At 33.4% G+C, this 15467-nt stretch overlaps 2 protein-coding genes across 2 annotated transcripts; one reads left to right on the plus strand and one right to left on the minus strand.

The window, feature by feature from the left end:
• The first annotated feature begins 4531 nt into the window (after positions 1 to 4531).
• Positions 4532 to 6794, plus strand: LOC108221361 (light-inducible protein CPRF3). The gene is made up of 5 exons (XM_017395243.2): positions 4532 to 4607; positions 4877 to 5017; positions 5938 to 6015; positions 6223 to 6348; positions 6708 to 6794. Exons 1-5 carry the CDS (start codon positions 4599 to 4601, stop codon positions 6756 to 6758), a joined length of 405 nt encoding a protein of 134 aa, XP_017250732.2. The 5' UTR covers positions 4532 to 4598; the 3' UTR covers positions 6759 to 6794.
• Positions 6795 to 7588: 794 nt separating this feature from the next.
• On the minus strand, positions 7589 to 13176 carry LOC108220574 (HVA22-like protein k). The gene is made up of 8 exons (XM_017394378.2): positions 13003 to 13176; positions 11550 to 11608; positions 11292 to 11389; positions 9879 to 9930; positions 8673 to 8736; positions 8268 to 8363; positions 8050 to 8128; positions 7589 to 7945 (listed from the first exon to the last, which is right to left on the minus strand). Exons 1-8 carry the CDS (start codon positions 13033 to 13035, stop codon positions 7830 to 7832), a joined length of 597 nt encoding a protein of 198 aa, XP_017249867.1. The 5' UTR covers positions 13036 to 13176; the 3' UTR covers positions 7589 to 7829.
• Between the last annotated feature and the right edge of the window lie 2291 nt (positions 13177 to 15467).

Below are 15467 nucleotides of genomic sequence, written 5' to 3' on the forward strand. Positions count from 1 at the left end.
TGTTACCGAGTGTTTATGTTATCATCAAAATTATTGATTCCTAACAAGTTCATATCTCGTTGGTTATATATGTAACTAATTGTTTCTAATTTATCCAACTTCTTCATTTATGTGTATAAAGTTTGTTCATTTTTTTTCAACTCTTTCTATTTACCTTTCTTTCTTAACTTTTTCAGGGATGTAGCAAATACAAATACTTTATATTTTGTGTTATATATAACACCAACTATTGCATTGTGCTATTTTAGCAAAATATTTATCACTCCGTTGGAGTGATGCATTTTACATTTTGTTTCATGATATAGCTATAAGGTAAAACACTACATATAGCACACCATTGGCCATGCTCTAATAAAATGTCATATGAAACTTATTTTTTTCAAGATGTCTATCAAATAGTATTAGTCTCTGTTTCACTTGAAATTGTGGTTTAATAAGGATGGGGGGTACACTAATGCAATAATTCTTTAATGGTGAACCAATAAAATTGAAGTCCATCAATTCTTTACCTATTCAATTAAAAATTGATGGATTAATGACTATTATTAAGATTGATGGACCAATAAACAACCACTGCATAGATAAAAATCCATTGATTAAAGTATCAATTAACTATCTTGATTTAAAATTGCTAAATAAAAATTAGCAAAATAGTTGAACAAACTATGTCAAGTAAATTAATCAATTAACGGATTGACGTAGGTGAACTGGTGGGGATGCTCTAAGTGAGTTTGATTTAATAATAGGTGATAAAACTATTCAAATATTTTTGGTAGAGTATAAAATAATTTTTAAGTAACCAGCCTATCAAAAACTTGAAGGTGTTAAAAGGAGTTCCCAAAAAGATCATATATTATTCAACGCTAATAATCATATACAATAGATTCTTAAACATTCCCAAATGAATCATAAAATTTTCTAGATAAATGTTAAAATTTTAATTTATTTGTTATTATGTAATATAATAGCGATATATGATTTTTTTATTTTACCAAATCGTCAATACCAATGAATATTAATTTTATATTTTTATTTTTGATTTCTTCCCCGTCCTTGTCCTTTATATAGTCGAGAAAACCCTCTGCCGCAGTCCCCTCTCTACGACTCTGCCAAAAATAAGGTACACTATCTCACCCCTCCCCTCCCCCCTTTTCCGTTTAAGATCTACAAGTGCGTGAATTTATTATCTGCTTTTGTAGTGACTTTTGTGTGGCTGTCGTTGATTTTTACTTGTGTTTTGAAGTTAAATTTTATATTTGGTAAAAGTGTATACATATACTTTAAGTATTGTGAAATATGTTTTGCACGTTGTGGAGGATATATGTTGTGGATGGTATGTTGTACAATGTCGACTTGCAGATCTGAAATCAACACTATTAATCATCTAATTTGCTTAAATAATTGCTCTGAGTGTGTTTGATTTTAGTAATAGGTGGTAAAATTACTTAAATATTTTTGGTAGAGTATAATAATTGTTAATTAACTAACCCATCTAAAACTTGAAGGTGTTAAAGGGAGTCCTCAAAAAAATCATATATTATTCAACAATAATAATGATATACAATAGATTCATAAACATTCCCAACTAAAGCATAAAATTTTCTAGATAAATGTTAAAATTATAAATTCTTTGTTATTACATAATATAATAATAATTTATGATTTTTTTTATTTTATCAAACTGTCAAATATCAATGAATATTAATTTTATATTTTTATTTTTGATTTTCTTCCCTGTCCTTTATATAGTCCAGAAAACCCTCCGCCGCAGTCCCCTCTCTGTGACTCTGCAGAAAATAAGGTACACTGCCTCCCCCCTCCCCTATCCCCTCTCCCCGTTTTCCCATTTTAGATCCAGAGGTGCGTGAATTTTTTACTTACTTTTGTGTAGTTGTCGCTGATTTTTACTTGTGTTTTGAAGTTTAATTTTGTATTTGGTAAGAAGTAAACACATACTTTAACTATTATGAAATGTAGTTTGCACGGTGTGGAGGATATATGTTATTGACGGTATGTTGTACAGTGTCCAGTTGCAGATCTGAAATCGACACTATTAATTATCTAATCTTCCTTAAATAATTGCTCTAAAAGGCTGAATTTACGATTCATTAGTGTTGCAATCAAGAAGTGTGTAGATTGATTGACGGCTAAAAGATTGCACCTAAGTCGGTAATTATATATCTTGATGTTATAAAACTTATTCTGTGTCATCTGTCGTTGATTTTTACTTGTGTTTTGAAGTTAAATTTCATATTTGGTAAGAGTGTAAACATATTTTTTAACTATATTGAAATGTGGTTTGCCGTTGTGGAGGATATGTTATGGATGGTATGTTGTACAATGTCCACTTGCAGATTTGAAATGAACACTATTAATTATCTAATTTGCCTTAAATACTTGCTCTAAAAGGCTGAATTTACGATTCATTAGTGTTGCAAACAAGAAGTGTGTAGATTGATTGACGGCTAAAAGATTGCACCTAAGGCGGTAATTATATATCTTAATGTTTATTTTGTGTCATTTGTCATCTGCAGAATTTATTCTATATGTGTTAATTATGTTATAATGTGATTCGGCAGATTTTTTTGTCACAAATATAGTACATAATTTTTTACAAGCGTGTTTATTGTGAACTCCCCCACCTATATGGATTTTGAAATCACAATCAATGCAATAATTATCAATTGTGTTTTCAATACTTGCTTTATTGAATTTTCAAGCTCATAAGTCAGCCCTAAAGAAGGAAAGTTTGGAGCTTGACTATAACATATTAGATTTAAAGTTCTGGATTAGGCTATTTTACAGTTTGATCACTTGCACTTTACAATTATTTATGTGCTTATTATGTATGTCTTCACACATATGAGTTGCAGCCTTGTAGGTATTAAAGAACTACTTAGTGTCTGTACTATGTATTCAATTGTAATAAATATTAGAATCTGAATGTTAAATGTGGAAACCTCTAGTGGGAGGTTGAAAAATTTTAAAGTTGAATGCTTTATGAGCAGGGTGAATTTATATTACTTTTGAGTCACCGAAAGTCACCTAAGCCTTATCTATAGGAAACAGAAGTTTATCTACAACCTGGTTCTGCATGTTAAATTTTTGTAATACTACTGATGAAGGTAACCTGTTATATCTTATTCTTTCAGGTTTTAGTTTTTAATTGTCAATATTGACTGCCCAGAACCTTAGAAGTACAGTAAGAAGTTTTTTTGTTCTTGATTCAATGAGTAACGGGGAAGAGGGTATACCAATGAGGCATTTTAACCCGGCTTCTTCAATTCAGGTATGTCTCTACTGAAGCAAACAAACACATTTTTTTAATCCTAAATTTGGTAGTATCCGTGTAGTTTCAGGTATGATTGGTGCATAGCTCAGGTGCAGAAACATATAGCCCTTTTTACCTTTTTTTCCACCATCGCCTCTTCCTTAGAATATACCCGTACTATAGAGGCCTCTCTCTCAAAAAAATAAATTAATTAAATTCCATTATAATTTATTTTATTGCTCCTCCTAACGAATTGCTTAAATACCAACGGGAAGGCCTTGTTTGTGAGATGTGAGACACCACACTCAATCCTGAATACAAGTAAAAATTACTTTGCCGGTGGAATGGGGAACCTCCTATTTTCCAATACAGTATTTGAACATGTATAATCATCCAAATTGAGAGAAGAAATGAACAAGTATAGTTATCCCCTGTTGGAATGTACAATCAAGCTTGGTTGGGATTATCAGCTGAAGACTGAAAATTCCAAATTTCTGGTAAATGCAATTCTAACCAGCCTTGATAGAGTATTCATACTGCTCAATATTTTCCCCATCCGCAAAAGTTCCTAAACCAAATTATAAAAAAACATATTAGCTTGTGACCATTAGGTTGGAACTAGCAATTATTTGAGGTTTTATGGAAACACTGTATATTACAAAAAGTGATAAGGAATACGTGTTCTCTTCTTCATTTGTAACATGCAGGAAGTGCTAAAAGTAACAGCTCCAGGTCCTGATCGACCAAGCTCTGTGCAGGTTCCTAACGAAACTAAGATTTATAATAGTCTTTTCTGAAGTCACGGAATATATTTATATCATTCTGGAGTACAGTACTTTAGCAGCTGACACCTCCATATCCTTTATAGGATTTTCATGGCAGAGATGCGGCATACTATGCCACAATTGTAGCTTCTCCTACCCTGCATCCCAATATGTGGAGAAGCCAGGTGTTACTTCATCTTACGCTTAGCTGTGTGTTGATTCCTTTGTTGGCCTTTTTGTCGGTCTCATGACTTACTCAAGAAGCTTTCGCTTGATGATTTAGGATATTCCTTATGCAATTCCGCTGCAGCATCCCGGTCTATTCGCTCCAGGAGGAATCTTGGCTCATCCTACTATGCCCTCGGTAATCACTTCTGACTGTAACATTTTTATAAAATTAAGCCTCGAGGTTCATACGGATTATAGTTTCCTTTGTTGGCCTTTTTGTCGGTCCCATGACTTACTCAAGAAGCTTTCGCTTGATGATTTAGGATATTCCTTATGCAATTCCGTTGCAGTATCCCGCACTATTCGCTCCAGGAGGAATCTTGGCTCATCCTACTATGCCCTCGGTATTCACTTCTGACCGTAACATTTTTAAAAATCAAGCCTCGAGGTTCATACGGATTATAGTTTTCTGCTCAAGATTGTTGAAAACTGAATATATTCTGTTCTTTTTCTTATGCCATACATGACACGTCTTGATTGAGTTGGTTTGACTTAAGTTTTTTTAACAGAATCTTCTTGTTGTGGCTCTTTTTTTCCCCGTCAAATTTAATCTTTTTAGAAATATGTTAGTTTGATGCTCTTAAAAGAATTTTATTTAACTGGTCATATGTAGGAATCTGTTCGTGGTAAGGACAGACATGCTCACCAGATGCTTGGAGAAGGTCCAGTGGACACCATTTCTGCTACTGGATCAAATCCATCAGATTCTGTTTCTCCGGGAGTAGTGGCTGTGGAGGTGATCCCTGATCAAAGGGTCCGTGTATGAAACCTACATACTTGTTTGTTCTTAGGGTTAAGTATCAAGTTGGTCACTGGAGTGAAGGGCATGTATCAATTCTTTGATTGATCATTTAGAGGTATCATTTTCATCACTAAAGTCGTATAAAATATCAAATGAATAACTCTAAATATATGTCGAGAAAGTAAATATTTTTTTTGTTAAGTTATATACATTTTTCTTCAATGCCACTATATCCAAATGAAAACTGGTGAATTCTATATATATCTAGATATCAAAAAAAATATTTACTATATATTTTTATTTAAATAAGATTAAACAAGTGTAATATTTAAAATAAATAATAAATATTTTCTAAAAAAGCTAGATATATTATCTATAAAACTAGAATTCATTAGTTTTCATTTGGTTATAGTAGCGTTGAAGAAGAATGTGTATAACTTAACAAAAAAAAAATATTTACTTTCTCGACACATATTTAAAGCTATCCATTTGATATTTTATACAACTTTAGTGATCAAAATGATACCTCTAAAAGATCAATGAAAGAAGTGATACATGGCCTTCACTCTGGTGACCAACTTGATACTTAACCCTTTGTTATTATATCTGTTCTTTTTCACATTTAAAATTTATTGGCAAAGATATGTGTTAAAAATGAATTATCATTCTACATCACAAGGAGTACAATATGGAATCAGGAACACCCTTCTAGGTTGACTTTGCGTTCTTATATATAAAATCTGATAGCTAGTGGAAGTACGTGGATATATCTTTCTTTGTTTGTCATTGTAGAAGAAAAATCACTTCATCTGTATGCAAAAGAAATGCACAAGTTTAGTTTTTTTTTTTTTTTGCCAGAAAAAAAAATAATTTTTTAAACATTTTGAAACTTTATACAAGTGTTTTAATAAAATTTAATCTTGGGTTAACAGGATAAGTTTGAGTTGAGGAGAGAAAAGAGAAAGCAAACCAATCGGGAGTCTGCTAGGAGATCAAGACTACGAAAACAGGTAGGATTTTCTTAGTTTTTCGTATTTGTAACCTATATGGTTTGCTGAATTAGTAGTACTACTAGCTTACATCTGTGCAAAGCACGGGTTCATTTTAAATGGTTTATTTTTCAGTAATTTTTATCATATTTTTGTATTTTTTTAATGCTTTAAAAATAGAATATATGTAATTGTCAGGAATTTACATTGATTTATATCTTGTACCAGTATGAATATGAAGAGTTACAGCACAGGGTCCATGCTCTAAACAATGAAAACCACTTCCTGAGAAAAGAGTTGCAGAAAGTATCCGAGGAATGCAACAAGGTTACATCTGAAAATGACTCGATTAAGGTTCGACATGATCTCTTTTTACTTTAAGCTCTATATAACACACTGTTTGTCACTTTATCGATTAAAACTTAATACCACAATCTATAATTTCAAATGACATCTAACTGAATTTAAAGATTAACCTTTTCTGTGTGTGTCAACACATCTCTGTTACAACTTGCAAGATTATACTGAGGTGGAATAATATCCAAATCAGATTTCACCCAGAGAACTGAGCAGCTAAGTGCTATTAGAGGGGGAAAGATTAACAGATATTTTCCTTCCCAGATGATGTAGAAAAAATCTAACTTATTTGTTGTTATATGTGTAATATCGTAAGCTTGGCAATGATTATAAGAACAAAATTGTTATTGAAACAGGCAGAGTTGTTGAAAATTTGCGGGCAGAAGAATTATCGTGGCTCGAATTAGCTCTGCAAGAACTTGGAGGTAAGAGGTAAACACAAGAAGCTTTAAAAAGTTTTATTTAGTTACTAGATAGATTTAATATTTCAAGTAATTTTTCTTGGCACGCAATGTCTCTTCTCATCAACCTATGTTATAGAATTTTTAGATTAGACTAGTTATTAGTAACAATATTCATAGAAAGTTGTTGTAATTTAAAACAGTAAAATGTAACTAGCTTCTGAAATTTGTCAATGTCACCCTTGCAAATACTATTAACTTTCTACTTTGCCTTTGTGTCCTGTTTGCTCACGTAGATAGTAGCAACTGTTTCATGTACCCTCTCTTTTTCCAAGTCAAATGGCTAAAGTTAGTCTTTTAGCATTGTGCTGGGTTGACTATAACCTGATCAAGCCAAATTATGTGCGAGTGATAAATGAAGTATTTATGATAGATTAATATTCAGCTTTATAACGCGGTACCTTGAATCGTTTTAAACAGGGGACTCTGATGGATAGACAGGAGAGTGTGTTTGAGACGTGGAGGAAGATAGTCTGGTGTTTTCGATAGTTTCATCTGTGGTAGTGGGCTATTTGACAATACACAAGTCTGTTTTTCGTTGTATTTCATTTGTCCAATGATGACCGGTAGATTTGAAACATTAAACTTCTGGCAAACTGCATCATCATCATTTTTTACTTCTTTCTTGCTTTCCTCCTCTATGTTGTCTTGTTCCATTTGCCTGGTTTAACTTGTTATATATGTCCATTGTTCCCTTTTTAATATGCCTCTGGCATTTATCTATTATATAATCCATATGGTATATTGTCGACAATTAGACTAAAGTTCAATTATGGTTACGAAAGCAGAACATTTTCATCAAGAGTCAGAATTAGAAGTGTTGCACATCATGTTCTCACACAAAATTTCAGCATAAATAAACATGCTTCTGGACACATGGGGTCATGATATATCATTCCGAAACAAGTTTTAAAATTTTCTTGAGAAAAAACTATCTCAATATATCTGGTACCAGATTTACAAACATGTTTCGTCATAACAAGAGCAAGGGAGGTTTTATCAACTCTGGTGTATCTGTCAATCCCTGTGTTCATCAGCTTCAGGAGCTGCCTCTGGTAATCCTCTACTTTGGTCTTCAACTACAGCAGGGTTGTCAGGTGGTGCTGGGCCTGCAGTATTGCTTGGTGCTTTACCTGGCATCCATGATTGAAACACTTTTAATTACCATAAGGATGGCGAATTACACACCACCATATATATTTTTTATATCTAACAGAAAAGAAAATATTAAACTTGCCAGACGATGACAATGTGATCCTGGCCAAGATAGATTTCAAGTACTGAAGTTCCTTTTGGTGCGAGCTAATTAATTTGGCCTGCCATGAATATAAACAAGATAACTTAACAAGCAACGGTACAACCTGAACTGTTTTAGCTTCCAAATATATGAGAGGCTGAGATTGGTATATTCTTGAATCATCAGAATTTAAATATATGAAGCAGTTCAACAATTACCATCTCAATATATGTCAATCCCATAACACGGTCTATTTTAGCCTCATGTCTTTTTAGGAATGGTTGCAGGTGGTTTTTGTACAGAATCTTGGCACCCTGATGACCGTAAGCAGTACCATGTCAGCCATAATAAAATCAATCAGTACTAGCAAAGTTTAGTGATTAAAAACTTGCAATACTTGGGGAAAGCTGTACCTGACTGCAACAAATTTAAGAGTAAAAACCTCCAGTCATACAAAGTTACAACTTAAAAAATGCCAAAATAAAATAACGATATAATAATTTTATTAGGTCTAGTGGAGTAGTAGCTAACAACTGAAAAGACAAGGCAAATAAAATACAGTTGGACTTCCACCAGTTCCAGCATGCATAGCATTTGCGTAGTCGGGTATATTTAGGACTTACTTGAGTATCTGGAAGTTGAAGCCAGATAAGAAATGCCAACTTCACATAATAGTACGAGGGAAACCTGCACAAGAAGAGGATAATTTAGGCACACCAAAGACAACATGGTACATCAGAAATCAGAAATTAAAGATCAAGTGCTAAGTGTCCATCTTGACTGATATGTCTCTAGTAACCTTGCCTAGTAATTGTGCAATCAATTTAAGCAATGCATAAAAAAATGAAAATAAGAAGTCATTTCGTCGTACGTAGATGTAAAATCTTTTTTAACTACAAAAGTATTTGCATAATGAAGTATGACATTGACTGGCTTCTAAGAACTACATGAAGCTTTCCGTTACTTGTTTCGATAATGTGGTCATTTTCCTTCTAGCAGCACATTAAAGTACAACCATGCCTATACTTAGTCCTGTGATTGTGATTTAACCATATATCGCCAATATTTGATTAGCTGATGCAGAGATGGCTTTATAACTTAAGAGTGAGAATCATTTGCCATTTAAATCATTATTTAACTGCAAGATGCCAACTGTTGTACCATAAGAGAACAAGAAAACTAAATCCGCACTTGAGTTATCAAATAAGAATTTATGTAGCCCTATATTGTGGATCAAGGAAACAATAATATCATTAATTTCCCTGTTGTCTTGGCTAGTTAAGAACCAACACATGGTCCTTTCGGGAGAAGAAACTGAGGTAACCAAGAAAATTCTCCAGCTGGAATCAAATAATGGCAGTATAGCTGAACTAGTTATCATTTAAAGATTCTGTGAAAAAGAGCAAATACATTTTATTTTTAATATAATAACCTCTAGTTCTAACCTGTGCCTCTCAGCCTTTAATGGACAGAAGCAGAGTGTGCTTATTATTTGGTACAAAATATCACAATAAGAGAGGCCTACTTCTACTATATAGATGACAAATGCCTGTCTAAAGCTACAAGATCACTTAAACTGTGGAAGAAGATAATAGAATAGGAAGGCAAACTACTGTGATTGGGGTTTCTCACAAGCTAAAATTGAGAGATTTTTTTGGAAGAAGGGAAGAGACCTAAAGATCAAAGTATAAACATAGAGATAAAGGTAATGATGACACAAGAAGATGCTGGAATTTACACATCATGTAATGAGCATGTCTGAAATGCAAAAATGGCTTTTACATCTTAAGTGCATACTTTGAGGCCATGCAAAGTATTGAAAATTGTACCAGGATAAGAGTTTGTCAGAGTAAATTTCAGCGATACTGAAGGATCCATACACTGCAAATGCGAGCAAAGAAAAAAAATCAGGGAAAATAAGAAAGGGGTACAGTAAAATGCTTCAAATGAAATTTATTAATTTCTATGATATGATATTAGGGTCCCTCTGTACAAGGTCCCTAGTGATGTGGGACAAAATTTGAAAAATACTTATGAGGCAAAAACACTAAAAGGATAACTTGCTTGGGTGAATTGAGCAGAGAAATTCACTACCTCAAGGGTTCCCAATCAATGGAGAGAGAAAATTATGCTGAATTGCAACTCACAAAAGTAAGAGAAATGCAATTCATTGTTTCAACAATATTTTAATAACATAAAGTCTTCTATAATACGTTGGTACCACATTACTTTTATAGGGAATATTAGACTTAATAAAATAACCTAATGGCTCGAGGCTTGTAAACATGTGGGCTTATAACAATTAAAAACAATAACTATTTAGCCAACCAGACGATGAATTCTCAACAGGTAATATCTTTAATTATTAATTTTGAAAATTGATAGATAGGAGACTGGCAATGGAAATTCCTACCATGCTTTCAAATGCCTTAATGGGGAGTTAAACTTTTAACAAAATCGACTAGTTGGTGAATCTAGAAATCCATAAACAGGAAATATGTTAGACCAAAAGTACAATAAACTTCAGCTCTAACTTGATGTAATGTAAGTATAATAAGAAAAGGTATCACTTGATAAACACGTTACAAAGATAATAGGTAGAAAAATAATAATTCTGTATATTTATTCTCAACATACTTGATCAATGAATAGGTAAAACTCTCCGCACTGTGGATATTACAACTCTTTAAATTAACATTGTTCCAGACTAAATACTAAAAACAATCCTAACTGAAGGAAAAATACAAAATTCATATCAATTTCCTAATAGATATCAACAACCATATATCTAGTTTTTATATATTTGTACTAAAATGGATTGCAATTATATTATCTCCAGACATGAATATAATGTGTGTGTGTGTGTGTGTGTCCAATAATTAATTCCTCCAATTCATGCTCTACATGAAACTTTAAACTAATGTCTTCGTGCAATAAATTGTGAGTTTAAATTTGAAATTCGCAACAAAAAGTTAACACGAGTTTACCAAATTATACTATGCTTCCAAACAGTAGATCATCTCATATATTAATCACGGAATTTTATCAGACAAAACAAAGTGCTCCTTGCTTCTGGCCTTGTTACTTGTACAACAGTTTTTAAGGCAGTTATCACTTGAACGTGTGCATCTGATTGGGACAATGTACCATAAGGCATAAGCTATATTACTGTTCGATTAAGATGAGGTTGGACAGCACATCCACGGATAAGCACATAATATTGTAGTAGGAAAGGAAGAAACCTGCCCAATATAAAAGCCACTTTTTCTGATCTTGTTGATTCCCTGTCTCAATAGCCTTGACCGAAGAATAAACCGGTACAACAATTCCAACAGAACAGCTGCACATATAAAAGACACATTACACGAGGATAATTCGGTACAATTGGACACCTATGTATTAAATGAATCAGCAATATACTCCATTTTGTTCTTATCTGCTATAAGGTACATTTGTGAATTCTAAGAGGTATATGAATATACCTAATATTGAGCACTTACCATGCTGTTCGCATCACTATAGTTGAATTAAGTGGGGAAAGAAGCAACCGCAGTCCAACCTGCATCCGAAGAAACATGTAGTAATATAATTTTCCTCAAACTGCTGAAATGCACACAATTCCTAGCTTCCGAAACAACAGAAGCTGATAAACAAAGTTCAAACTTCAAAGTAGCACAATATATTTATCATATCAAAACTTTTCACTCTGGCAGTATTAAGATTACCAGCAGCACCTCTTTACTCAGGCCAACAAGAATCAGATGCTACATATACCTAAAACTCTTCATCCAATAGGATAAAAGAAGAAGTATACAGGGTAAAAGTCATAGTCAATCTTTATGACATCTACAGTAAGAATGCATGTTACAAATATTGGCATTCAGCTTTTCCGTATTACTTTTAAAGCTGATTAAGTAAATACCTGAGTTCTTCATTTATATCCCTATACAATAGGTAACAACTATTTTATCTCTAGTGTTGTGAAACAAGCTAAACTGAAAAAGGCACAACCTTCATTCTGAAGCACAACTCGTGGAGCACGATTACTCGAACGATTTTTTGCCAAAATTGAAATTATCTATTATTGATATTTATATAGTTTTAAAATTGATTGTTCAATAGTACTTAAAATAGTTCTGAACATAAATAAAAGCCTCGAACATTTTGGCAATATCAAATAAAAGTATGAAACTACAAATCAATAACATTTAGCAAGTCAAAGGCTTCAAAATAGTTTAGCTCAATCTTGGTTCCCTCAAAATCTTTCTCTTCCTTGTAAAGGGTTATAACTTATGAAGATAAGTAGGAACTTTTAAACTTAGAGGTAATTCAGTCTTTTTGTGTTTTTGCGTTTGCAATATTTTTCGAGTAATCGCGAGTCTAGCGCAATTATATGCTAATTCCATAACCACGCTAAATCACTCATACTCAGCTTTCAAAACCTTTGCCTACTCGCGAAGTGTGATTAATCACGACTTTAACAGCAGCTGTTGATATAAATAGGAAGCACAACGATGTACCTCTGGTTCAGAATGTACTCTCAAATGACTTCAATCAATTTTCACTAAATATCACACAAAAAGTACACATAAACACCTCACAATAATGACGACGTATTCACCTAACCAGTCGATGAACTGATATAACCTACATTTGGCAATATTCCTACATATATCAGAAACCGTAAATTCAAGTGTAATTCCAAACCAGCATTCTGATAATTTCACTAACAAACAAAAAACACCGCTTATTAAGCACATACAATTTGTTCATACCAAAACACAATCAATTAATAATTATCCGAAGCATGTTAATATAATATCACATTATAAGGTAATAACCGATTCTACAACTGAAAACAAAGCCAAATTAACAGATAATAATCAGAGGCGTAAATATAATATATATCATAATTACACAAATATTCAACATCGATTTGAATTGAGGAATCACCTCTCCGGCGATGCTGGTTCCGAGAACATCCATCACGAAGATTTGAAAGAATTCGTTAATTCGATTTAAAGTTTGTAATATTCAACAAACAGGTGAAGAAGAAGATTGTGTATAATTCGGTCTTCAATACATATCATTCACGAATCACGACGCAGGTTTTTAGTCCGTTGAAGCGAGAGAAAAGAGGCAACCGGTTTTTTTTTTCTTTTAACGGAAGTGTTAATTTTGGGGATAAATATCAAATTGGTGACTCGTTCAAATCAAATGTTTCAAGTAAGTGACCACTTTCCAGTTTGTCTCGAATTAGTCACCGCTCTGCACCTTTTGTTCTAGCCGTTAAAGTCAAAGAAGCAGAAGACTGGTTTTTAACGTTTAACGTTAAAAGAAACGTTAACTCGCACCTGGTGGCCACGTTGCATCTGATTTGGCAGCTGAGTAGATTAAAACACAAATTAAAACTAATGTATATCAGACAGATATACGCATATACACACACATGCGCGGGAACTGAAGACGAAGAGACAGTGTGGCGACGGGATTGCGAAGGAGAGGCGACGGTGAATCTTGGTTGAGTGCGATCAATTTGGGTAGCGTATAACGACAGTCAAACAATTAGCAAGGTAAGTCTCCAACCAACCTCTAGGGTTTATGGTATCCCGTTTAAATTTTGATGTGGGTTTTGCTATTAACTGGTAATATCATGTGTATATCTTGTGATTAAGCATGTCTTCTTTTGATTTTGTGTTTGTTTTGGTGTAATCGAAAGTATATTCTCTTCTTAGCAGTATGTCATCTAGGGTTTCGATTGAGTTGCATCATCATGGGGATTTTACACCAAATGCTTTTAAGGGTAATGCCGGGTATGTAGGGGGTACAGTGGACACAATTGATATTCAAGACCCCAACAAGCTAACAATGTATGATCTCAACAAATATGCCCTTAAGTACGGTTGTAGTAGGACTGATTTCCTCTACTTCCTTTGTGATGGTCATAGTTTTAACAAGGGAATTAGGCTTCTATATGATGATGAATCTGTTAGAAAAATGATTTCTTTGTCTTTGCGGTATAAAAAAATCAAAATCTTTGTTGATCACCAAAAGAGATTCCAAAATAGAGGAGATAAGGATGATGACATTGGAGGTTCTGTGTCAAATCCTGGTGATTGGGTTGAGGAGGAGGATGAGGGTCATGTAGATGTTTTGACAGTGTTACTTAATGTTGACTAGAAACAATGACATGAGTCTTTTGTGATGAAATATCAATGTCATTATCTTCTACATTGTACAACTATCTATCATTTATGCAAAGATGTCTTCAGAACATGATCTTTAATTCATATATCAAAACATTACTGCCATGCATACAGGTACTACATCATATCCATTACATTAACTCCAGCCAACCACTACTACCTTTACTCTTGCATACCATCAACAACATTGCAAATAAAGCAACAAAAACACAAATCATTATTTTTGAAATCATCACAGTCTTCTCCATGGCTCTGTTTTTGGCCTTCTTCTTAGCAATTTTTGCTTCCAGTATGACAATCCGTTCTTCAAGCAACTTGATCTTCTCTTCCAAAAAGATCCGCCTGTTGTTCAAGTGTGTTATGACATCCCCGTTTCTTCCGTCAACCTCTTGATCAAACCATTGAAAATACTCGCATCTCAAATCCTATTTTTACCAAAAAAACATAATTATACCAACAAAAATGGAGATAAATTGAACAACGAGTGTAGAACAAGATGCTTACCGCCTTCTCGCTGCAAGTAAAAAATCTCCTCCCCGGATTTTTCAGTGACCAAGACGTATACATAGCTGCCCTCTTCCCGCAATCGCAAATGTTTATCGAACCAATCGAACCCATCGAACCAGTAGAGCTACGAGCCATGGCACACTTCACACTACAAACACACAACTAGTTAGAAAGATAAAGTTCGAAGTTGCCAAGAACCCTAAATATGCTTACAGTGAAGAGCAGTATATATATATATAGGAGAAGACATAACCGTTGCATCTTTTCGTCCACATCAGCAACCAATCCACGTCTTTAACGGCTAGAACAAAAGGTGCAGAGCGGTGACTAATTCGAGACAAACTGGAAAGTGGTCACTTACTTGAAACATTTGGCTTGAACGAGACACCAATTTGATATTTATCCCGTTAATTTTGCTGGTTATTTTTGGGTTTTCTCATTATTATATTGATATTTTCTGGGTTACATGATTTTGAAATAGGTGTGCTCCAAAGACTTATATCGAAAAGAATAACTTTGTCAAAATAGATAGATTTATAGAAAAATAAAAAATAGCAAGAAATAAATAATTATTTTTAGAAAATAAAATAAATCAAATGGGATAAATATTGGAAATACGATAATTTTTTGTAGGGGTATATTTTGATTAATTTAGCTAAATTGATTCAATAATAATAATTTTTGGGGTTTTTTCAAAATGCCCAA

This window comes from Daucus carota, chromosome 5 (assembly GCF_001625215.2).
Source record: "Daucus carota subsp. sativus chromosome 5, DH1 v3.0, whole genome shotgun sequence".
Classification (NCBI taxonomy): Eukaryota; Viridiplantae; Streptophyta; class Magnoliopsida; order Apiales; family Apiaceae; genus Daucus; species Daucus carota.

Coding starts and splice junctions, on each gene's coding strand:
- LOC108221361 (XM_017395243.2), top strand. Junction 5,018..5,937: donor AGGTGATCCCTGATCAAAGG/GTCCGTGTATGA, acceptor TTGGGTTAACAG/GATAAGTTTGAGTTGAGGAG. Junction 6,349..6,707: donor CTGAAAATGACTCGATTAAG/GTTCGACATGAT, acceptor TTATTGAAACAG/GCAGAGTTGTTGAAAATTTG.
- LOC108220574 (XM_017394378.2), bottom strand. CDS start 13,035: ATGGATGTTCTCGGAACCAGCATCGCCGGAGAG. Junction 11,609..13,002: donor GAACCAGCATCGCCGGAGAG/GTGATTCCTCAA, acceptor CTTCGGATGCAG/GTTGGACTGCGGTTGCTTCT. Junction 11,390..11,549: donor ATAGTGATGCGAACAGCATG/GTAAGTGCTCAA, acceptor TTATATGTGCAG/CTGTTCTGTTGGAATTGTTG.